This window comes from Mauremys mutica, chromosome 3 (genome assembly GCF_020497125.1).
Source record: "Mauremys mutica isolate MM-2020 ecotype Southern chromosome 3, ASM2049712v1, whole genome shotgun sequence".
Classification (NCBI taxonomy): Eukaryota; Metazoa; Chordata; order Testudines; family Geoemydidae; genus Mauremys; species Mauremys mutica.
The window spans coordinates 202,197,319-202,221,765 of NC_059074.1; the positions used below are offsets into that span (position 1 = coordinate 202,197,319).

General features: G+C 44.8%; 1 protein-coding gene across 3 annotated transcripts in view; it reads left to right on the plus strand.

The window, feature by feature from the left end:
- Positions 1 to 24,447, plus strand: part of HAO1 (hydroxyacid oxidase 1) — a 49,311-nt gene that overhangs the window by 3,398 nt on the left and 21,466 nt on the right. For all 3 annotated transcript variants that reach the window (XM_045011432.1, XM_045011433.1, XR_006578393.1), the window contains exon 2: positions 6,012 to 6,163. In XM_045011432.1, the coding sequence (XP_044867367.1) occupies positions 6,012 to 6,163 (152 nt within the window). The remainder of the gene's footprint in view (positions 1 to 6,011; positions 6,164 to 24,447) is intronic.

A 24,447-nucleotide genomic window follows, 5' to 3' on the forward strand; every position in this document is an offset into this window, starting at 1 on the left:
CTTTACTTCTGAAACCCCTAAACGTCCCATTGCCTTCAACAGAGGCAGAATTAGGCCAATACTTTTGAAAACCCTACCCTAAAAGTCCAGATGTCACTTATACCTTGAAGACAAAGGAGTCAGGACTGACTGGCTTTAAAATTCAGGTTTTTTAAACTGCAAAGTAACAGCACAAAATTGAGACTGAATCAGCACTTGGAAAGTGCGTGGGAAATGCACAGGTTGCCGTTTTGGTACATGATGCAATTATTTAGGTACATGCAGTAAATAGTTTCAGTGCCTTTAAATGTGAATTACTTTGTTGGATTAGTTTATTTATTTATTTATTGTTAACTCAATGGCTGCATTAAGTGACAAATAATTAGAATAGTTATCCGTGAATGTCCTAGCAAGAGAGCGATTACTTTGGGATGTGACACAGTTAATTTGATATGTACCATGTATGCTTCTGGAGGAGCGGCAAGCACGTATAATGGATTATAAAATGGTTGTTTTAGCTTTTAGGCAATGAGAAGTTTGAGTAACTTCAAATGCTCTTGACATATAATCAGTTCACCTAGCGTATAAATGTCCACGAGAGACCAGTTTTTATGCTAGTCATAGTAACTTTCTTGTATTGGTTGATTTCTCAGTGTTTAACACCGATCAAGAACATGAGTCCGTATTGCAATATGAGCCAAGGTTCACATCCCAATGTCAGGACTTTATTGCTAACGGTAGAGCCCTGGGATAACATGGTGGTGATTGTTGTTGAGATGAGATTTTTAAGGTCCAAGAAGATTTTGGGATGGCAGAGCACGTCATCCCTACAGAATATGACCTTGCTCACCTTGCATTTGTTTTTAGCTCATGTCTTTCCAAGGCTGTGCTGCCTGGTGATTAAATTCACTCCTAAAGTTTTCTAATTACCAACTAGGGTGAACAGAGAATGGATTTTAGGACAAGGTCAGGGTGTCTTTGGCTTGATGGCACTCAAGAAATCAATCTGAAATCTCTTCTTTCAGCATTTTAAATGAAGAGCAGAGGGGGAGGGGAATCAAATCTCTGATAACCTGTTGTGACACACTCTGCCGTGGACTTTCCAAAGGCTTTTGGAACAAGAGACGTTATCCTCAGGGACACGTACATGGAACAGTGACCGCTTGTTTACCAAAGACACAGCAAATGATCATTGCCTTGTGGCTAGGTATTAAGGTCATTCAAATGACTGTGCATATATATTGGGGAAGACTGAGAATGCAGTTAGGTTCAAGCAGGTATTTATATGCAGTTAAAAAAAAAGCCAGGAATGTTTTGTATTTTATACAGAAGTTCAAAGGAACAAAGAGGAACATTGCCTCTGGAAAGCCAAAGTACTTCACTGAGTAGCAACAAGTCACCTCATTTGGCATCTCCCTCTTCAAGAGGTGTGTTTGAACTGGGGGTGATTTATGGCTTGCGCTCACTTACTCTGGTCAGCATCTTCCTTAAGCCTGTCAGGTGTAAATTCTCAGCACCGAGTGCTGCTGATGGAGGATAATCCCATACTGTGTATAGCACATGTAGGAATTCCATCACACTGCCCTGGGAGACTAAAGAATTTACTCTGAACACATGCATCATGCTCTCACCCCATCGATAGCAAAGGGTGAATGAAATATTTTCTTGTTTCTACTCCAGAGGGATCTCCAGAGAAGCGGGTGGACGTACCCACTATTAAATGGCTTGTTTGAATACATCTGTGGAAATTTCCACCAGTCTTTCCCGAAGAGGTTTTTAATGAGGATACGCTGGCTGCATTTCTGTGATGTCTGTCATCTAAGGATCTCCAAGTGCTTTACAAAAAAATTAATGGATTCAATTCAAAACAGCCCGTGAGAGCTAATACCTTTCCTCTGGGTAACTGCTGAACTGTGCACAGCATCAGCTGTGACAGTTTATGACAGGAAGTGCAGAGCTGTAGAGGGAAGTAAGGTAGCAGAATGAGTTAGAATGTGCCTGGGATAAGAAGCTTGATTTCACAGTATGTTTATCTAGCAGCACTCTAATCCAAACACACTGGTTAAGATAAAACAAGAAGATACGTTTATTAATACAGAAATAAAGATGTTAAGTGATTACAAGTGACCATCACAGCCACTGAAATCACAAAAGCTACTTCCTCCATCGCTTAGATGTACCATGGTGGTTTCCCATCCCAATGACTGACCGTTTATAACAGCTGATCACAGCACATGGTTATGCGGCTACATTAGCTTGGGAAAAAAAAGTGGATGCTCAATAGATGATTATTAAAAAAATATATACACTGTCTTGAATATATGTCCAGGAAATGCTATTGTTCCAGGGCTGGAGGAACCAAATGTGTCATTTTCTTTATTTCATACGAATGGGTAACTTTGTAAAACCACTGCTGAAACATGAGCATTGGTCCAACATCTGTCTAGAACTGGCTCAGTGAAAACATTTAAAGGGGAGAAGTATCGAAAAAAGGAAACAAAAAAGAATATTTTAGGAGCCATATATTAGTGATAGTAGAGGTCCAAGGGGCTGGGAACTGAGGTTGTTTTATAGGTTATTCTCCTAAAATGTGGATGTTTATAAACAACAACCGAGCCTTCTGATTCTGCAAATTTAGGCTGGAAATCTCATGAAACCTGTCTTTTTAAAAAAGGGATTTTGGTACTTCTGCGTCTGTTCCTGGTGAGAGTTGTGGTATTTTGGCACCTACGGCTTGATCCTCAGTGGTGTCCTTCAGCAGAGCTACATTGGTTTACACCAGCTGGGGATCTGAGCAGGGGTGCTGGAACAATGTGAATAGAAGGGGCACTGAGAGCCATTGACCCAAACTGTAAGCCCTGTATATAATGGAAACCACTTCAGGCCAGGGGATGCTGCAGCCCCCCACCAGCAACCCTAGTTCCAGCACCTATAGATCTGAGCCTGACAGAATAAAGCATGGCCAACACCTGAAAGTAGAAGGTCGGGGTTTTAAGGTCAGAAGGGACCATTGTGATCATCTAGTCTGACCTCCTGCACGTTCCAGGCCACAGAACCTCACCCACCCACTCCTGTAATAGACCCCTGACCTCTGGCTGAGTTACCTCAAATCATGGGTTAAAGACCAAGTTACAGAGAATTCATCATTAAAACTGCCAGAACCATAAGCAGGGCCGGCTCCAGACCCCAGCGCGCCAAGCGCGCGCTTGGGGCGGCGTCCCGCGGGAGGGCGGCAGGCGGCTCCGGTGGACCTCCCGCAGACGTGCCTGCGGAGGGTCCGCTGGTCCCGCGGCGCCGGTGGGTTTAATTCGTGGCTCTGCCGCAGACTCTGCCTGTGTGACTTGGAAAAGTCACTTCATCTTTCTGTGTCTCAATTTCCCCTCTATAAAACTTGTTGTGTCTACTTAGATTGTAAGTTTTCAGGGCCCCTCTCTTATTATGGCTTTATAATGCCTAGCACAGGGCTTCTCAAACTGAGGGGGTCACGTGGTTATTACATGGGGGGTGTCATGAGGAGTCAGCCTCCACCCCACCCTGCTTTGCCTCCAGCATTTATAATAGTGTTAAATATATAAAAACATGTTTTTTAATGTATAAGGGGGGGGGTCGCACTCAGAGGCTTGCTGTGTGAAAGGAGTCACCAGTACAACAGTTTGAGAACCCCTGGCCTAGCAAACTGTGTCTTGTCACTGCATGCCAAAAGCCCCCAGCCATCCCTCCTTGTGTCTCACAACGCACTCAGGACATGCACCAATACCTACTAACGCACACCCTCTTGTGGCTGGTGGTAATAATGGCTCGATCTTTACTGTTGTCTTTCAGAACTCAGCCTGTTGGTCGCAGTAAGTGTGACTTGACAGACAACCCAGCGTTAACGTCACCACATGCATATTTGTTATTTATATTGTGATATCACGGGGAGGGACGGGGCGAGGCAGGGAGGGGCCAGGACCCCACGGTGCTAGGTGCTGTACAAAGACTCCCTGTCCTGAGTTGCTTACTGTCTAAGCGTATGATATTCGGCTTTATTGCGATGCAATACATGACTCTTCTGGTACCTGTTTTGGAATACCGTTTCATGGCATCCATTTTGGGAATCTGGCCCTTACAAAGAACCAGAATGGTGTGCTCTGCAGCGGTGTTATTTCCAGGCATTGAAATGGATGGGGCCCAATACAGGGGCTGAGATGGTCAGGCGGATTCTGCCAGACTCATTCAAGGAGTAGAGTGTAATTTACCCATCGGCCCTGCCGAAGAGGGAGTGCGTGGCTGTGCGTAAGCAGACCATGCAACAAACGGAGCATTTCAATTCATTCCATCCCATCCCACTTGCTCCAGGAAGGAAGTAATCTTCCTGCTGGTACAGATCAGTAGCAGGTGACTTTCCCCTCTGCACTAGGCCATTGCTTTTAAGTGGAGAGGGTGAGGGAAACCAAGGCTCTGCCCATTTCCTTCCCACCCCACTGCTACTCAAACTTCTCCCCATTGCCTGAAAAATCAAAGAAGATTTTACAATCCAATGTATTTACATGCCACTCCTCTCAAAATGTGCATGGGGCGTACCCCGTCACTTGTCACACAATCGCTCACCTGCTAGGATATTCACTGATCACCTGTCTACTCATTTGTCACTTAATGCAGCCATTGAGTTGACAAAAATTAAACTGTCAAACTAATTCAGCTAGTCCCACAGATTAATCTTGCGATTTGCGTCTAAAAAGCAAGCCTGGTGGAGCGTGTTCTCCCCACAAGGTCACCAGTGATGACACAGGTAGCCCATGCCAGGGGATGAAAGGCTTACCTGGGACTCCCTTACTCCCCCTGTCTGGGTGCAATGGGAGTAAGATAACCTCACCTGAAGGAAAGAACATGGCATATTATAGACAGCCAATGCACAGGGTGTCAGCCACACGGACAAAAGTGCATGAGATCACTGACCATGCTGTACCATTTTCCATGAAATGCTTGTTTCCAGAGGCTCGCAGTTCCACAGGGGGAAATAACTGAGGGACGTTGAGCTGAGCAATAATAACTTTTCTTGCTTTCTGACATTGACAGACACCCATTTCTGCTCTGGGATGGAGACTCATGTAACTGTTTTGCATCTGCTGGCTGTTTTTTTAATACTGTGTCAACTGATAATGTTCTGAGGCAGTGAATTCTCAACCAGGGGTACATGTACCCCTGGGGTACACAGGGGGTCTCCAGGGAGTACCTCAGTTCATCTAGATATTTGCCTAGTTTTACAATAGGCTACATAAAAAGCACTAGTGAAGTCAGCACAAACTAAAATTTCATACGGACAATGACTTGTTTATGCTGCTCTATATGCTATACACTGAAATATAAGGACAATATTTATATTCCAACTGATTTATTTTATAATTATTATGGTAAAAATGAGAAACTCAGCAATTTTTCAGTAATAGTGTGGCTGGGACACTTTTGCATTTTTATGTCTGATTTTGTAAGCAAGTAGTTTTCAGGTAAGGCAAAACTTGGGGGTACTCAAGACAAATCAGACTCCTGAAAGGAGAACAGTCTTCTGGAAAGGTTGAGAGCCCCTGTTCTAATGCTCTTCACCTCTTTCCTCCTTTATTGATTCCTTTCCCCCCTTGCTTGGTACATTTCATCAGCTTCACAGAAGCTTGGGATAGTAAATTAAAGCTAAAGGAACGGGGAGTCCTTGTGGCACCTTAGAGACTAACAGACTTATCTGAGCATAAGCTTTCGTGGGCTAAAACCCACTTCATCAGATACATGCAGTGGAAAATACAGTAGGAAGATTATATATATATATATATATATATATATATATATATATATATATATATATATATATATACACAATTAAAGCTGTGTCCCTTCCTAACTTTTAACTAACCCCTGCCTATCTTTTAAATAGCTCTCAGGGCTTCCTTCTCTTCTCGACCTTTCCTGACGATTGGCCCGATGAAAGGAAACCTGATCTCATTCCTTGTGAGCTGTGAATAATATAGTTCATTTTTGTTCCCACCTCCCCTTTCTCTCAGATTGAGGCTGTACCCACGGATGCTCAGGGATGTGTCTGTCATGGACCTGTCAACCTCTGTCTTGGGGCAGAAAATCAGCATGCCAATATGTGTTGGAGCAACTGCCATGCAGCGCATGGCTCACGCGGATGGAGAAACAGCCACCGCCAGAGGTAAACCACCACAGCAGAGAAACCCCTCTAGCAAATAAAAGAGAGGAATGGAATTACACTGAGCATGCAGCTCATGAATCTTTGCTTTGTTTCTTGCTAGTGATTCTTTTCTACAGATGGCTTTTAGTTGTTGCTGTCAAGTTGTTTTTTTTTTTTTTGTTCTCCCTCGGTGTGCATCAGTGATGAGAAATCCAACCTACAGTGGGGAAGGTTTCAGCAGCTGAGGCAGAGGGCCCAAGTTAATAACCATTTCATAATCCCTGTTTCAAAACAGCTACGCATAATTGACATAGAAAAGCTGTAAGAGCGTTTTGAAACCACTGATCGTTAAGCCCATGTACAAGCAGATAATAGCCTCCGCTCGTTTGAGTTGTATGCAGGCCTAATCCCCTGCTAGTCTAAGTGGTGTAACTGATATTTGTTCTGGGTCAGGGAGAGATGGGGTAGGGACAGCAAATATTTCTCTGTCCCCAAGAGAATGACATTTTTCAAAGAATACAGGTGCCTACATATTAATTCTGTTGTGGATGGGTCAAACTGGGACACTGTGTGTGATCAGCGTATCTTCCACCATAGTCTCTTTCAGCCAAGTAAGTTCTGCTTACTGGTTTGCTGTTCCTAAGGGAGGTACCACAGTTATGCCCATATGGTGGGGGGTCCCCTCTCTGTGGAGTTAGAAGCTCCCACCTCTTGCCTTGGGATGGAGACCCCTACATCAGTCTTTGGGGAGGCAGTAACAACCTATCATCAGCAAACAGCCCAAGTGCTGCTCCAGCATCACTCCCCAAGTCACCAATCGGGGCACCCCTTTCCTTTGGGCTGAGGCTGATTCTCTGTGCAGTGCAACCTCACCGTGGACAGACAGACCAGCTGCTCCCTGGGCCTGTCCCAAGCTCTGTGTCCCTGCAACAGCAGCAGGCGTCCATCTGCAATGACCCTCCACTGTTCCTTCCATAGTAACTTTTTCAAGGTTATTTCCATCTTCTAATGTGACTAAATTATATCCAATTGCATCTGTTGATTTCCGACATCAGGGACTGTTTCTCTACAATAGTATCTCTAACGCAGGCATTCGTCTTTTTTTCCATCCAGGAGATATGCAAGAGTCTTTGCCAGCACCACATTTCAAAAGCTTCAATTTTCTTCTTGTCAGCAGCATTAACTTCCATAAATCGCTAGAGAAAAAATTAGGCTTTTCATCAGTTGCACCTTTGTACATTCCGAGATACACATTTTTTCCACACTTTCTTAAAGGAGGCTATAGCTGAGCAAGCCGTCCCTAGCCTTCTGATTTCTTCAGAGCAGCCTCCTTGGTTGGTGTGCATGATCCCAGATAATTGGTTTCATCTACTGCTTCTACAGCTTGTCTGTTAATTGTGGTGTCCATTGGCGTCCTGTTTTGTTAGTCATGTCAATGTACATGCATTTCGTTTTCATTGCATTCAGGAACAGTCTATATTCCTCACAAACTGTTTTTGCAGACTTGTTGCACTGCATCTGTGTTGTATCAAAGAGTATCCACCAGCATATCTGAAGTTGGTTAAGAGGTGTTCCCCAGTGAAGATCCCAGCTCCTTCCACTTTGTCAAAACCTTCCAAGGCTTGTCTCATAATAAATTCTGTTTATATATTAGAGGCTTGGGTACAATCTACACCGTTGTCTCACATCCCTCCCAGTGGAAATCCACTCACTGTCACCGATTGCTGTTTGCACTGTGGAATGTTGTTCATGGTAGAGACTTGCAATGAGTTCAGTGGTATGCTTGGAAATCCATAGGTCTGCCAGTACCTTCCAAAGGCAGTCGTGTTGGATGGAGTCAGGTGCTTTTGAGTAGTCCATGAAGCACGTGATCAAGGGTTGATTGTACCCATTGCATTTTTCAATGATGTGACGGATATTCGCCATTCAGTCGCATGTGCCTTGACTCTCTCTGGAACCAGTTTGTTGTGGTAGAACTTCTGCTTTTATCCATTTCGTGTGATCCTGGATAATATAAACCAGAACTTTGCTCATGTGTGATATCAGGGAGATGGTATGATAGTTACTACACTCTGTATGTCTCCTGGTTTAGTAAGAGCAGAAAAACTCCTTTTGTCTGGTCCTCTTGCCAATTTCTTGTCATCCGTACATCATTCTAAATCTTCAACATAAGATCAGTACCCTGTTTGCTAATCTCTTTCAACAATTCTGCAGGCACATTATCTACCCTGGTGTGTTCCCAGCCTTCATTTTCAGAAGAACATAAGAACGGTCATACTGAATCATATCAATAGTCCATCTAGCTCAGCATCCTGTCTTTTGACAGTGGCCAGTGCCAGAAGCTTCAGAGGGAATGAACAGAACAGGGCAATTTTGAGTGATCCATCCCCTGTCATCCAGTCCCAGCTTCTGGCAGTTGGAGGTTAAGGAAACCCAGAGCATGGGATTGCACCCTTCACCATCATGGCTAGTAGCCACTGATGGACCAATTCGCAATGAACTTATCTGATTCCTTTTTGAACCCAGTTATACTATTGACCTTCACAACTTCCCATTACAACAAGTTTCCCAGATTGCCTGTGCGTTGTGTGAAGAGGTATTTATTTTTGTTTGTTTTAAACTTGCTACCTATTAATTTCATATGGTAACCTCTAGTTCCTGTGTTATATGAAAGGGTAAATAACAATTCCTTATTCAGTTTCTCCACACCATTAATGATTTTACAGACCTCTAACATATCCCTCCCTCCTTAGATGAACAGTCTCCCTACCCCCTAATCATTTAAGTTGCACTTCTCTGTAGCCCTTCCAATTCTAATCTCTCTTTTGACATGGGGCAACTGGAACTGCACGTGGTATTCAAGGTGTGTGCATACCATGGATTTATATAGTGGCATTAAGGTATTTTATGTTTTATCATCTGTCCTTTTCCTAATGGTTCCTAACATTATTAGCTTTTTTCACTGGTCAGGTGGTCTGTAGTATATTCCTACTGCTATACTCTTATTATTCAAGCAAGGAATTTCTATCCATTTCTATCTACAGTACAGTTCGATTCCTTTAAGAATTTTATTTTATTTGATTCTATGCTTTCTTTCACATATAGTGCCACTCCACCTGCTCTGTCATTCCTATATATCTTGTACCCTGGTATTATCATGTCTCATTGATTATTTTCATTCCACCAAGCTTCTGGGATGCCTATTATATTAATATCCTCATGCCAGGGACTGTAGTTCACCTATCTTAGTATTTAGACTTCATAATAGTACACACCGCTTCAGCTTGCAGCGTGGATGGATCTGGCTCCATACTCTCTCTTCTGTCATCCTGTATTATGGTTCTGGTGAGGGTTACAGAGTGGCGCAGTAATCTCTCCAATTGCATTTCATATGACCTTCAGTGAGGACTCTGCCATCATGATCTTTTATTATATTTGATCACAGGGAAAACCTTTGCATAAGAAGTCTGACCACTGCAAACACATTACTCTCTTTATATTTCTCAAATTCCATAATTCTGCCTTTACACATTCCCTCATGTCTTGTCTAGTCAGCCTTTGAATCTGTCTGCTCGGTTGCTTATATTCTTCCATGTTCTTCCATCTCCAAGCCATTCTTTTTCACTCTTGTCTCATTTTTGCACCAACTCAAACACCTTCTTAGTTAACTATGGTGTGGTCTGACTCTCACTTTTCAGAATGTGTGCTTTGACGGTTCCAAGTGTAATAATTTTAATTTTGTTTCAAAGGTCATTTGGGTTGTTCTCCTCTTTCACCTGATGACAATGCCTCAAACCCATTCTGGACAGAAGTTATATAATTTTTGTTGATTCTGGACAAGTCCAAGTGCAGTGGACCCGTTGACCGTCATATCTTTTTAAGTTTTAATTTAGTTTTTGAAGCTAACAGCTGATGGTCTGACCCACAGTCTGCACTCAGTACAGGCTTTGTCCAATGGACACTCGATCTCCGGTATTGCTACCTCATTACATAGTTGATTTGGTTCTTTGGCATACACTCCCATGTGTAAATATCTAGGTTGTTGGGTGAAGATGGTGTTTGTAATGACCAAGTGAGCAGAGGAACAAAATTCAGCTAAACACTTTCATCTTTCATTTTGTGAACCCAGACCGTTCCCCCCCCATGACTATTTTAGGAAAGCTTACAGCTCCAACTTTAGTATTCAAGTCCCTAATTACAGCAATGATATCTTTAGGTTGTGTTTTAGTGAATGTCTCTCCAAGTTGTTCACAGAACTCATCAATCATATTGTCATCAGCTGCTGTTGAAAAAACAGGCATAAACCTATATACTCAACTTATTGGCAGGCTACTCTCAAAGGTGCATTGTAAATGATTCTATTGCTGATTGGATTTTATCCAATCACACACTTCGATGTTTCCTCTGATGACATAAATGCAACCCCATTTTCTCAGATCCTGAATAGTACACTTGTATACATCCATTGTCATGAAATGACCCCTACCCTTCCAATGCAGCTCTGAGATTCCATATCTTTCTGTCTTACATCTTTCCATTTCTTTGGTCACAACAGTGAGCTTCCCTTCGTACAGACTCCTCACATTCCATGTTACTACTCTGACAATTCATTTATGAAGGTTCAAGTCATTCTTTTCCTTGGTGCAAGGATTTGGTACAACATCATCATAACCACAGCTTGTATTGATGGCTGGAGCCGTTTCTCCAATATAATTTACCACGCCTTCTGGCCTGGGGAGCCACACATGGATTACTTTGCCTTTGTTCTGCTATTATAGTTCTCATGGGTGAAAGTACAGAGGGTGGTTTCCCATTGCTTTCTCTCCGGTTTGTGGCTGCCATTGGTTAAATCATGATTTACCTCTTCTGCCTTTTGATGACATTTCTTCCATCGAGGGTTCCACTACCTTCCTCAGGTGCTCATCTGTCTGAAGGCTTTGGCACTTGCTGAGGTTTTCCAAGTCACTCAAGTGCTTCTCAGCACACAGCATTGCAGGTGGTACCATCTACTGTCATTACAGTAGCAGGCGACAAAGCCTGACCTGACCTACAGGAGGTAGGCATGGGATTTTCAGCCACCTACCTAGCCAGCTGGGGCTTTGGGCACAGAAGGCTGGCCCTTCCCACTGTTGATATGTGGAGAAGAGAACTCCACACCAGCACAGAAAACTCAGTTCCTGGTAGGTTTACAATGATGTAATTGGGAGCAGAATTTGGGCCTGGTTTTCAGGCTCCACTAGATGCTTCAGCGGTAGTTTGTGGCTAGACTGTTACAGGTATGGGAACAAGGCGAAAATATTCTCTAGTACATTTCAAGGATGAGGGGGATGAACTTATCAGTTCACTGTGGCCAAGATCTCATTTTAAATTTTTTTTTACTTGTATTGCCCTTCAGAGCACTTTAGCATTTAGCCATGCACTGTCCATTACAGTCAAAGGGAATTAAAACATGCATAAATCTGGAGATGTGCCTGTTGTTTCTTCCCTGCACTCCATACACTCACACAATCCCTTCTGCTCAGAACAACTTGCTCAGCTACAACAGAATTATTTTAGAATTAGGGGCCAGATCCTGAGCTGGTGCATATCAGCGTAGCTCCACTGGAGGAGCAGTCGCAGGGCCGCCCACAGGATTCCGGGGGCCTGGGGTCTTCAGCAGCGGGGGGTCCTTCCATTCCAGGACCCGCCGGCGAAGTGCCCCGAAGACCCGCGGTGGGGGCCCCCCGCCGCCGAATTACCGCCGAAGCTGGACCCGCCGCCGAAGTTCAGCTCGGTCTTCGGCGGTAATTTGGCGGCGGGGGGCCCCCACCGCGGGTCTTCGGGGCACTTCGCCGGCGGGTCCCGGAACGGAAGGGCCCCCCGCCGCCGAAGACCGAGCTGAACTTTGGCGGCGGGTCCCACTTCGGCGGTAATTTGCTGGCGGGGGGTCCGTCCGCCCCGGAAGCTCCTGCGCCCAGCTCCGCAAAAGTTTTCCAGGCCCCCTGGAGCGAGTGAAGGACCCCGCTCCAGGGGCCCCGAAAAACTCTTGTGGGGGCCCCTGTGGGGCCCGGGGCCTGGGGCAAATTGCCCCTCTTGCCCCCCCTCTGGGCGGCCCGGAGCAGTCGAAGATCCATCCCATTGTTCTTAGCGCTACGTATTAGCAACAGTTCCTTTTCTGATTCCAGTTCCTGAAAACGTCAGCCAGGTAAGATGAGCATTGGTGGGAAGGGAATTGCCATATGAGCCTGTTCTTCAGGGGGTATAAATCAGCATAGTTCTGCTGTAGTCAATGGAGCTGAACCAATTTACTGGCCTACCATTTTTACTTCTTCTCTTCCTTCCAGAAATAGGCAAGAACTGAGGCACAGCATGAACTGTGGCATGTTAACTGCTGTCTTTATTTTCTCTGTAAAGGAGAGAAGGGACAAATCATGAACTGATTATATTCTTTTGTACCAAATAAATCCCATTTCAACAGCAACATGGGCCAGCGTCTGCAAACTTTGGGGATCTAATGTCAGGCACTAATTTAATGTTTAGGGACTTAAATCAACGTGGCCTTCAAAGCTACTGAGCATGTGCATCTCCATCTGGCTTCAGATAAGAACTGTGTACACCCAGCACCTTTGAAAAGCAGGTCACTTTGATTTAGTTGCCTCTCTTTAGGCACGCAGATGAGAAAAATTTGGCCTTTAATTTAGAAACATTCTTCTTTAAAAGAACATCTGTGGGGGCACTTGCAACCTGATGGCGCTTCAGGGTAACAATGGTTTGCAGGAGAGATAAACATGGAAAAGTGCCATCAGCTTAAATACATGGCAAGGAAACAGGAGCAAATGGCAGGTGTTTGCATTGTCGGTACTATGAAGTGCAGATGGTTGTATAGAATCCCCGCAGAACTCCTTGAGATTCTGGCAGAATCTCACGGGGTGTCAGTCATCTGTGTATCAATTTTGCTTCTATGTTGCACCCTTTTCTCTAACCCTTTGTCTGGTTTTCTTTTGTAAACTTACTGGGACAAAGACTATGACTTTCGAGGTGTCTGCACATCATCACATGCTTTTTGGAATCAACTGTAATATAAATAATGCTTTATAGATTCAGAGATTTTAAGGCCAGAAGGGAACATTCTAATCATCTAGTCTGACCTCTTGTATAAAACAGGCCAAAGAACCTCACCCATTAAGATCTGCCCCAAACCCATAACTTCTGCTTGGGCCATAGCATGTCTTTTAGAAAGACACCTGGTCTTGACTTGGACTCTGAGTGATGGGGAATCCAGCACATCCCTTGTGTGTCCAATTTCTAGTCTGAATGTCTCTCGCTTCAGGTTCCAACCACTGAATCTTGCTATGCCTTCGTTTGCTAGACTAAAAACCCCTCCACTGCCAGATGTCTCTTCACCATATAGGTACTTACAGAGCTGGAGCAAATCACCTCTTAACCTGATCTTCAATAAATTATATGGATTGAGCTAATTTAGTCTCTCAATATAAGACATGTTTTCCAGGCCCCTCGTCATTCTAGTTATCACTCATGATACCTTGAGCTGGGTTAATGATTCATAACAAATAATTAATTCAAGGCATTTTGCCTCTTTTTTGTTTGTTGGGAACTGGCTGTAAACCAGTCACAATTTCCTAAGAAGGGCATAGTTCACCAGACCAATGGTCCATCTAGCCCGGTATTCTGTCTTCCGATAGTGGCCAATAGCAGGTGCTTCAGAGGGAATGAACACGACCGGCAACCATTGAGTGTGAGCCATCCCCTATCATTCACTCCCAGCTTCTGGCAAACAGAGGCTAGGGACACCCAGAGCATAAGGTTGCATCCCTGACCATCTTGGCTAATAGCCATTGATGGACCTATCCATCAACTTATCTAATTATTTTTTGAACCCTGTTATAGTTTTGGCCTTCACAACATCCCCAGGCAATTTCCTCAGATTTGTTATTCAAAATTATCCTCCCAACACATTCTGTGAATAATTTTTTGGCTGATAGCTTGCTTGCAAACAGCTTACAAGGGGAATATTTGATATTCAGCATTTAAGTTGTTTTCATTTTACATGCCAGTCATGTGGTATTGTTTCTGTTCCCTGACTGGAGGAGCATAAGCCTCAGAATCAGGTTTCTAGTGTTTGATTGTGAATTCAATGTTTACTTGGCCCATATGTTCTGCAATAGCCACTGACAATTAGCTGCTTCTGGGATCATTCCTCCTGGTAAAGTCCTTTGCTAGAATGCTTGCACGCAGAAGGGTGTGTGAAAGCAGTCTATACAACAATTCTCTACAAATAAATCCATAAAAATGCTAACACAGATTAATGGATTGTCTCCCCGGTATTACGCCACTCTACTGGCAGTCGTGGGTCTGTTTACATACAGCTACGAGAATCCATGCCTTCGTCTGTAGGATTTCAGGAGCCTTTGCTTCACCATAACGATGCCACCTGCTCAAGGAATTTAACCCTTTGAGAACATATTAACATTTCACATTTATATTGCGGTCCTGCCAAGGAGTTAGCCAAGCTGGGGCCTCATTGTACAAACAGATAGTAAATGATGATCTCTGCCCCCAAAGAGCTTACAGTCTACAAGGCTGTAATATAAAGCTAAAGTCCTGGGGCATTAACCAGTATTCAGTGTCCAGCTTGGGAGCTACTTCTTACTCCTTACTCTGGGCTGTTTGTCTCTAGCTCAGCCTAACCCTATGGAATTACAGAGAGCACCCGGTGTGCATCTCGGAGGCCAGGCAATAATTGTACACGAAAGAGGACCAGCCAGTACCTTTAAATTGTTGTAATGTGAAAATAATGAACGAGGCTATAAAATCTGGGATAACGAGGTAAGACCAGCACTGTGCAGGAAAGATGCATGCATAAACTCTACGTTGAGCTACATCTCCCATGCTAGAAGCAGACAAATGCCAGTGTCTGTTCCTTATTAAGGGGCAGCTTTGAGTCTGGTTCTATTCCTATTGGAGGATTGAGTTCTACATGAAAAACGTGGCTTGAGGCACTGCACACGGGGTCTGCTGGGGTGAACTGCAACACAGCTCAGCACAGGATTCAAGGACTCAATCGATCGTAGCCCTCTGATGACGACTAGCCTTCATCGCTCGTTAGCCTTCAGCCTGAATCAGAAACTCTGTAAGAGCAAGTTGCTTTGATGAAGATTTATACCATGTTTAAAGATGCATTACTTCCACCCTGGGATATTTATTAGCTAGTTAATGGTTTTTGAGATCTCTCTATAGTTATACAGATCTGTTCCACATGATGGAGCTCTAATACCTTTAATAGATAGGAGCGATTAGCAACAAGGGCTTCCCGCACTGTCAGTTCTCTTAGAAATGGCTGGTCAGCTGATATTTTTGGCCTCTGTTCCAACGATAGGACATCGCTGAGGAAACTGAGACCCATAATGCTTTTAAATGCAACCATGGTAACTCCGTGTTATGGCTGAGATTTAAAATGCACAAAATTCAGGACATTCCATAATTGATTACCACAGAAACCAGGACCTACTCGCTTTTAAGGCATACATTAACTGGCATATACAGTACAGCGATACAAACTACTATCCGCAAGGGTTGAGTTGTGGTTGTGGCAGTCTGATATACCTTCATTTTGGCATGTCCTGGCTTTGGTGCATCTAAAATTTTGAGCTTAACAGATGATCTGACATTTAACTGTCTTGAGTTTTAAATAAGAAAAGGAAAAAGCATGAAACTTGCTGCATTAAGTGCTTTGAGATCCAGTGATGAAAAGTGCTATATAAAAGCTAGTTATTAGCAGATTGTGTGCTCAAATAAGCCTCTACCCCCGTGAAAGCCTGAGTGGTATCCCTTCCAACTACAGAAACACGCAAAAGAGATTCCCAGTTGGTGTAAATCCACATGGCTTCGATGGAGCTACGGTGATTTACACCAGGTGACGACCTGGGCTAGTCTCTTGGAAAATACAACACTCTGTAACCTTGCATTCCCTGTAAGATATACAGAAAAAATAGATTTCATATTCCTCTCCTATTGTGAGAACGTACTCTTTCCAGCAGGAGAATGGCTGTCGTGAGGGGTCTCAGGAACCACCCACCTGCATGGGGCTCTCGGCCGGAAGAAGGATGCCTTTTATTTCCTTGGAGAAGCTGTTGCCTGGGGACTAAGGATGCCCTGATTTGATCTCAGTGAGGAATGCGGGAGGGGTGGTGGTCAGGTTGCAGGCACAGTAAGTCCAGCTTCGAGATGTAGCAACTCTGCTAATTAATACATCTACTGTGGGTAGCTGGCCACCATTCAGCAGGCACACCGTCATCGGGAATTGGACTCCAAGAGACAGCACAATGCTGACTTTTCCAACACAATGGGTTGTATGGTTTGTAGAATGAGCAGTCTTTCCCCATCTCTTTGTTTTTCAAAAGCATGTTTACTGTGTCTGATTTGCTCAGAGCATCAGCCCGAGACGGGGAATAAGTCATCTCCCAGTGATTCTGACTACTGCTAGATAATGAACCGCTCCTCACCCCACTGGCTCAGCTGGACAGGCATGTGAGGTGGGGACGGGCCAAGGTTCCAGCCATGCTCATCTCTTTCTGCCCACCTGCATGAGGTGTTGTTGAGCCAGTCATGCAACATTTCTTTTTCTCCCTCTGCATCTGCAACAGGAATATGGGAATGCTGTGCAGAGGTGGCGAGTTGCTTATACCTACTTAGGCTCCTTGAGGGGAGGGGGTCACTTATGGCCTGGCCATAATCTAGCACTTAAAAAACAGCTAGAAATCAAGGTTAAAGTTTTCCCCCTGCACTCTCCTATTTCGTAGGGAAGGAGGGGAGGTGTATTCCTTAAGCATCTGTAGAGAGAATAGATCTTACACTGTTTTTGTGTGTGACTTCTCCTACGTACTTCCAGTCTACTGCAACTGGCAGATCTGGGTGCCGCATTCCCCTTTAGGTCATTGGCTTCTCAGTTGTACTTCTGGAAAATCTCAATGGAGTCATTTCATTTGTTTAACAAACAATGTCAACACTGGCAAAAATGGCTGGTCTGAGCTAATCAGAGCTCCTGCAGCAAACAGAACCATGGGAGAGGCTGACACAGCCCGTGGCCTTCACGGTGCACATTTGTGGAAATGCTCCGGAATGACAGCCCTGAATTTTTTTAGATCAACAGAAACCATTTTGTACTTCGTCATTGCATATTTTCCCCACTCCATAATGACTTCCTGCACAGATGACAAAATTCATTTAGTCAATGTAATTATTTTAGGCACAGCTGGCACAGAGTGTTTTGTTGAGCAAGTCATTGCAGGGACCTTCTTGGCCAACTGTGTTTCATCAAGCAAATAACTTTAGGCACTTCAAACAATTTTATTTCTTAGAAAATACAACTTGGAAAACATGGTTGTTTCTCTCAGAAAATTACTGCCGAGTTCTAAGGGCATCATGTTGAACCAACATAATGCATTATCCTGTGACCTAGAGATGATATATTTAGTGATGGATTTGGGTCAGACTGGCAATTCAGGTTGCCCTTTCCAAAGGGTCCCCCAAGACCAGAAATGATGGGAGAATTTCCCTGCGAGAAATGAAGAAAATTTAGTCAACCTCCCAAGAAACATACACCATGAACAACCCGAGTCACAATATGTAAACCAAACTCCAGGGAACCTTAAACATGCTTCCCCAGGGGGTCTGAACCTAGAGGTCCTGATCAACCTATCTTGCCCATATGGCTAAATGGGAGTGGGATCCCAGCTAGATTCTGTCTACGTGAGAGGAGGAAACTGTGGAGGTGAGCTGCTAGTATGGAAAGAGTTAAGAAACGCTGTGTTACCTCTCGCCATGCTCCTTGGTGGGGTTTTGGCCCCGCTTCCTGGTTGATCTGGACTCATTAAGCTTTAATCTGTCCCTTTATCCCATTTTTAAAATTGAATTCCTCAGCAGAATCATAATTGATTATTATTTATCATTTATGTTGTGGTAGTGTCCTGAGGCCTCTCACGGGCCTCAAGTGGATCGGAGCCCCTTTGTGTTAGGCACAAACATAGAGGGCTCTGCCCTACAGAATTTACAGTCTGAAATGTACAGTCTGAACCTGAAATGACCTTGATGCATGCCTAACTTTTGGCAATTTGAGTAGCCCCTTTGCCTTTAATGGGAGTAATCAACATGTATCTAGTTAAGGATGTGTGTCAACCAGAGTAGGATTGAGGCCTAAAAGACAAGAGGTAAAAGGTAAATGAAAAACAAGAGTGGGTGGGCAGGCTAGCAAAATTAATCTGATCTGTTAGCTCTGTCCCTTGCTAATACAAGAGTGTCCAAAGTGGGTGTGGATCCAGGAGTAGTTTGCATCACTAAGCAAATAAAAGCCCATTCTGAAATTTAAGGGTAAAATATGGTTGCTGTAGTAGCTAATATCGTCTATCATAACACTGTTGCTAAAATAAAATACTAGAATGGGATGCATATTTCCAGCAACAGCTACATTATCAAACCAGACGGGACCATTGGAACCATCTGGTCTGACCAGTTGACACAGGCTAATATGCATGTGTGATGGGGTGTACAAGCCCCACTCTGAGGAGATGAAGGTTAAAGAGAAGCTCTGGGCCCAGAAAGCCCCTGCTGGCCATGCTCACAGTGGAGGCAGCTCAGCTCAGTCAGGGCAGATGGAGCAGGGGAGCCATTGTGTGGTGCAGGATCCTACCGAGAAGCCGCAAAGGCCCCACGCGGCTGGGCCCAGGCCTCACTGCCAAAGTGCCCCAGGCCTTTAATGATGATGAGATGTGACTGAGAGAGGAAGGCCCTTTGGAGCACAGAGAGGGAGGACTCCAGGGGGGACTCAGAGGTGAACCAGGGACACCAACAGAGGAACAGAAGCAGGAATAGAAAGTGGCTTAGGGAGCAGACATAAGGGCACCCAACCCCTTGGCTGCACATTTCAAATTATTGTTTCATTGGGCCCTGGTTTGGAACTAGTGGAGCAGGGAGGGCCCAAGTTCCCCTACCCATGGCTGGTGACTCCAGCTGTTGACTCCATCCACCAGGCGACACAGCCCAGAATATCACCTCTAGGCAATATTCCCGGGTGGAGATGACAAACTCCTCCCTTCCCCCGACATGTGATGGAGAATGCAGGCAATGCCCAGGTCCTGCTAAAAGGACCCCTGGAATACTGACTGGACAACCCTCGGGAGGTCATGGGTACAAAAAAGCTTTTGAAATGGATGCTGGAGAACCAGCAACAACTGGTGGCCCAGCAACAGCAAGGGTACATACTGCAACAGATTGCAGTCCAGCAGGAACAACAAGCAGCCCAATGGCTAATTCGGTAGCTGGTGGCCCAGCACCAGGCATAACAGGAATGTCTGATCCAGCCGGTAATGACGCTATTGCAGCCTCAGGGAGCATCCAATTCCACAGTGCTTGGACACTTAGGATACGCCCTTCCCATCATTCTGACCATCTGGCTTACAAAAATGGGCCCTGGAGATGACCCTGAAGCCTTCCTGGTCACCTTTGAGTGGGTGGTCACTGTGGCGCATTGGCCGCCAGAACATTAGGCTGTCTTGATAGCCCCATACTTGACCAGCCCTATGCAAGTGACCCATTGGAGCTGGACCCAACTGAAGCATTAGACTATGCCACAGTAAAAGCGGACATACTTGCCTACTGAGATATCAACCGTGAGATGTTCCACCAGAGATTTCTCAGAGAGCTACCCAAATGGAGCCTGTCCCTGGATGGTGGCCCAATGCCTGAAGGAAAAGTGTTGGCACTGGTTGGAGAAATGGACCAGAGTATGGGTGGCACAGGCTGTAGTGTTAAAGCAGTTTTCCCAAATTCTCCCAGCCACTGGGAAGGAGTGGGTGAAGTACCACAGACCATTGACTCTGGAGGAAGCCATGACCCTGATGGAAAATTACACGGCAGCTGAAGGCCTGGCCTCACTGACCCTTAGGTGGGGGGCCCTCAGTACTTTTTGCCATACAGGGGGTCCCCTAAGCCTCCACTGGATTCCTGCCCTTTGAACTTCTATATGGGAGACAGCTCAGAGGATTTTGGTCCCCCTCTGGAAAGCCTGGGAAGAGCAGGAGTCTCGGGTCAGAGCCCAGTGCCATATTTGCTTCAACTACACAAGAGACTGAAGACACTAGGGGTCTCTGCTGAGGAAAACCTGTCGAAAGCCCAGCAAATACAGGAACTTGCCTATAACCCGGGAGCCTGGTTGCAAACTTTGGAACCAGGCTGTAGGATGTTGTTACTACTCCCGAGTCTAAACTCCGAGTCTAAACTATTGGCCCAATGGCAGGGCCCATTTGAAGTGGTGAAGAGAGAGGTCCAGTTGACTATGAGATCGATCAGCCCAGGAGATGGAAGGAAAGGCCGATTTACCATGTCAATCTTCTGAAGGCCTGGAAGGGTCAGGAAGGCATTCTGATAGCCCTGAGTCCCCCGGAACCCAAGTGGGACTTCAAGCCGCACCATCACCAGTGCCAGTGGGGTTGGAGCGGAGCCTGGCACAGCAAGCCCAGTTACTGCAGTGGTGTTCTCAGCCCTACCAGGAAGGGTGCACCTAATCCACCACCACATTGTGATGACCCCTGGACAGAAGGTACATGAGACTCATTTTGATCACTGCCAAAGAATAGGTGGGCAATGGTTTGAGAGGAGCTCCAAGCTATGCCGACCCTAGGGGTTGTCGAGGAGTCCTGCAGGGAATGGAGGATTCCCATTGTACTAGTGCCAAAAAACAGTGGCACAACCTGATTCTGTATAGACTTCAGAAAGGCCAATACCATATCATGCTTTGATGCCTACCCAGTGCCCCAGGTGGATGAGCTATTAAAGGGAGCACCAAGTACATTTCCATGCTGGACTTAACAAAGGGTTATTGGTAAATCCTGCTGATGAGGACATCCTGGGAGAAGAAAACCTTCCCAACAGCTTTTGGCCTCTATCAATTCATCACGATGCCCTTTGGCCTGCACGGCGAGGCTACAATCTTTCAGCGACTAGTGGTCTAGGTGCTGTGACCCCACAACCAGTACGTGGCTGCCTGTGTTGATGACATAGTCATTTACAGTAGCAGATGGGAGGCCCACCTGCATCACATCACGGCGGTTGTCCAAGCTCTGGAGAATGCCGGACTTACCACAAACCTGGAAAAGTGCTGCCTGGGGCAGAGAGAAGTGACATACCTTGGGTACACAGTGAGGCGGGGCTGACTACACCTCCTTTTGGATAAAGTCCAGGCACTGACTGATTGCCCAGCCCTTGCAAACAAAAAGCAGATTGGCTATTATAGATGTTTTGTGCCTATCTTTGCCACAATAACCACCCCGCTTATAAACCTCGTAAAGAGGACCCCACCCAGGAAGGTGCAATGGATGGAGCCATGTGACAGAGCCTTCTAGACTTTGAAGGACCAGCTAATCCAGGGGCCAGTTCTTTTACCTGATTTTCCCAAGCCATTTATCCTACAGACAGATGCATCAGAGGTGGGCCTCGGTGCCATGTTGTCCCCAGAAGCAGACAGCGAAGAACGCCCGACATTATATTTTAATATGAAACTATTCCTCCAAGGGACAAACTCCAAGGTGCTCCACCGCCTCGGAAAGGCATAAGCAAACATTGATTTTTTTTCTTTCTGGATGGGGGAGGAGAGCAGGAGAAAGATCCACCACTGGGTTCTAGCTTGAAGGGGAGGCTGTGTGATATAAGCCCCACACCGGGGTGGAAAGGGTTAAGGAGCAGCTCTGGGCCCAGAAAGCCCCGCCTGGGCACCCCTACTCAGCCTGGTCACGGTGGAGGCTGAGATCCAGGCTTTTCAATCATGGAGGTACTACCTGGTGCGGACACCAAGCCCCTCCCTCAACAGCATGCTACGTCGTCATTAAGATTCTATCAGTGGAGTTATTCTCATGGCCATTCAGATCACGTTAGGCTGGGATTCATCTAACAGTCTGTTCTCCATTACCTAGACTGTAACTCCCAGGAAGGTTAACAGTGCTTATGAGGCCACATAACTTTTAAGGAGCTGATTCTTCCATTATCAGATCATTTCACTATTGTTAACAAAAAAGGTTTAAGTATCTGAAGTTAGTTTAGATCAGCCAAAAGCATCATAGTTTTTTGGAAGGCTAAAAATATTGTTTTTAAATGTTTTAAAAGGGCCAAGATATTTAAAGTGTAGCTCAGCTAAAACGGGAACTTAGAAGCCGAACAACTTTGTGTGTGTGTGTGTGTGTGTGTGTGTGTGTGTGGTTTGACACTACAGATCCCAAATGGATGCCTATAGTTTTGATTTTGGCTTTGGCCCATAATAATAGGCAACCTAAACAAGTGTGTCTTTGGTGACCCCCAGTGCAAGGGATAGAGAGGCGGATCTAGAGGCGGATCTAGAGGCACACTCGGTAGCACAGTGATGGGTGGAGCAGCCTTTCTACATCTGAATATAAAAGAGCTGGACAAACAAGCCCAGGAATAAGGATGGTTTGCACCATCTGACTTCTGCGTTATGCACCTGATGGCATTGGAAGAATGATGATGATTTATTTTAGACCATACCCAAAAGGAGTTAATTTTCCATATATAGTTCAGAGGAGGCTGAAATTTTGTGAGAATTTGGCTCCTTTTAATCCAATTTGGCACTATTGAGCCCGGATTCAACCCTGAACTCAAACCACAACCTAAATGTAATCTGGATCCAGATGTAAACACGGTCTTTCCAATTCATTTACATATATATAGTTGAACTGAAATGTTTATTAAAAACTAGCCAAGATCTCCTCCTATTAACAGAATATACATGAATGTAATAGGATAGATTATGTTCTCATTTACTCGTTTGTGGTTACACTTATGTTACCAGGGTTGCAGAGGTTCAACCAAGGGCGTGTCTACATGGTAGGATAATGCGCTTTATGGGAGGTGGGGGGTGATTTCTAAAGTGCACTAATGTGTTGCACATTCATTGGCCCATGTAGACTTTGCTGTGCACTACAGGTTCCCAAGTGCACTTCAATGTAGTATTGTTTCAAGCAGCATTAATTAAAGCATGCTAGCAGAGTCTACATGGTGCAATTAATATGCAACATGTTAACGAGCTTGAGAAATCATACCCCCATAGAGCACATTACTCCACGGTGTAGACAAGCCCTAACAGTAAATAACTATCTAAATACATCTGAATGCAAAATATTTACATTCTCTCCCATTATTAGATTTCAGGTCTGCTATAGCTGAGTTACCAACGTTTACAGGCCATGATTTCGCAAAACACTTTGGTGACTTTCCGTATCCTACTGTAAGTGATTTAGGTGCCTAACTCCCATTGATCCCAGTCGATTCTCTGCAACTTCGTTAACTCAGCCCAAGGTTATGGGCCTATTACAGAAGTGGATGGGTGTGGCACTTCGGCCTGCAATTTGCAGAGGCTCAGATTAGATGATCATGATGGTCCCTTCTGGCCTTCTAGTCTGTGTATTTATGAGCTTAGCCTGCTTAGGCACTGTTGATTATGCCATTATTAAGCAATTAAATTTAAGCATCAGCGCAGTCCCATTCATGACAAATTAAAGCATGTGCTTCAGTTCTTTGCTGGATCTGGGCCAAAGGTGTGTTCTATCTTGAAAAGCTTACACCTTGGCTCAATTTAGACATTATGAAAGCGTTGCACAGATTTTTCTTTCCACAAATATTTTCATAAATTTTTTTGGTAGGAATATTTGTTGACATGGTGAGTTTCAAGGTCATATTGCAGAATATTTGCTGAAAGCAAATTTCAAATATGAGAGGAGTCATACCAGACACCTAACTCTAATCATGTGACAGAAATGTACCAGGTTACTTACGTGTCCAACCATATCAACTTGATTTCTGAATATTTTCAAGGAACTGCTTTGTGAACCACCTGTCATTTAGACCAAGAATTATTTAGTATGTAATTTTGGGCAATGAATCCATTGGCAGAAGTCATTATACGGTTGCTGCTAATTTGTGAAAAAAATAAGAGGCAAAGTTTTTCAAATAAATGATTTGCAATATACAGTTTTCTGGGTAGGCCAGGGAGTGAAAATTCTCTATCGTTTCTCTCACTAGTGGTTCTCAAATGTTTGTAGTGGTGACCCCTTTCACATAGCAAGCCTCTGTGTGCGACCTCCCTTTTAAATTAAAAAAAACTTATTTACATATTTAACACCATTATAAATGCTGGATGCAAAACGGGGTTGGGGTGGAGGCTGACAGCTCACGACCCCCCATGTAATAACCTCGTGACCCCCTGAGGGGTCCTAACCCCCAGTTTGAGAAGCCCTGGTGGAAAT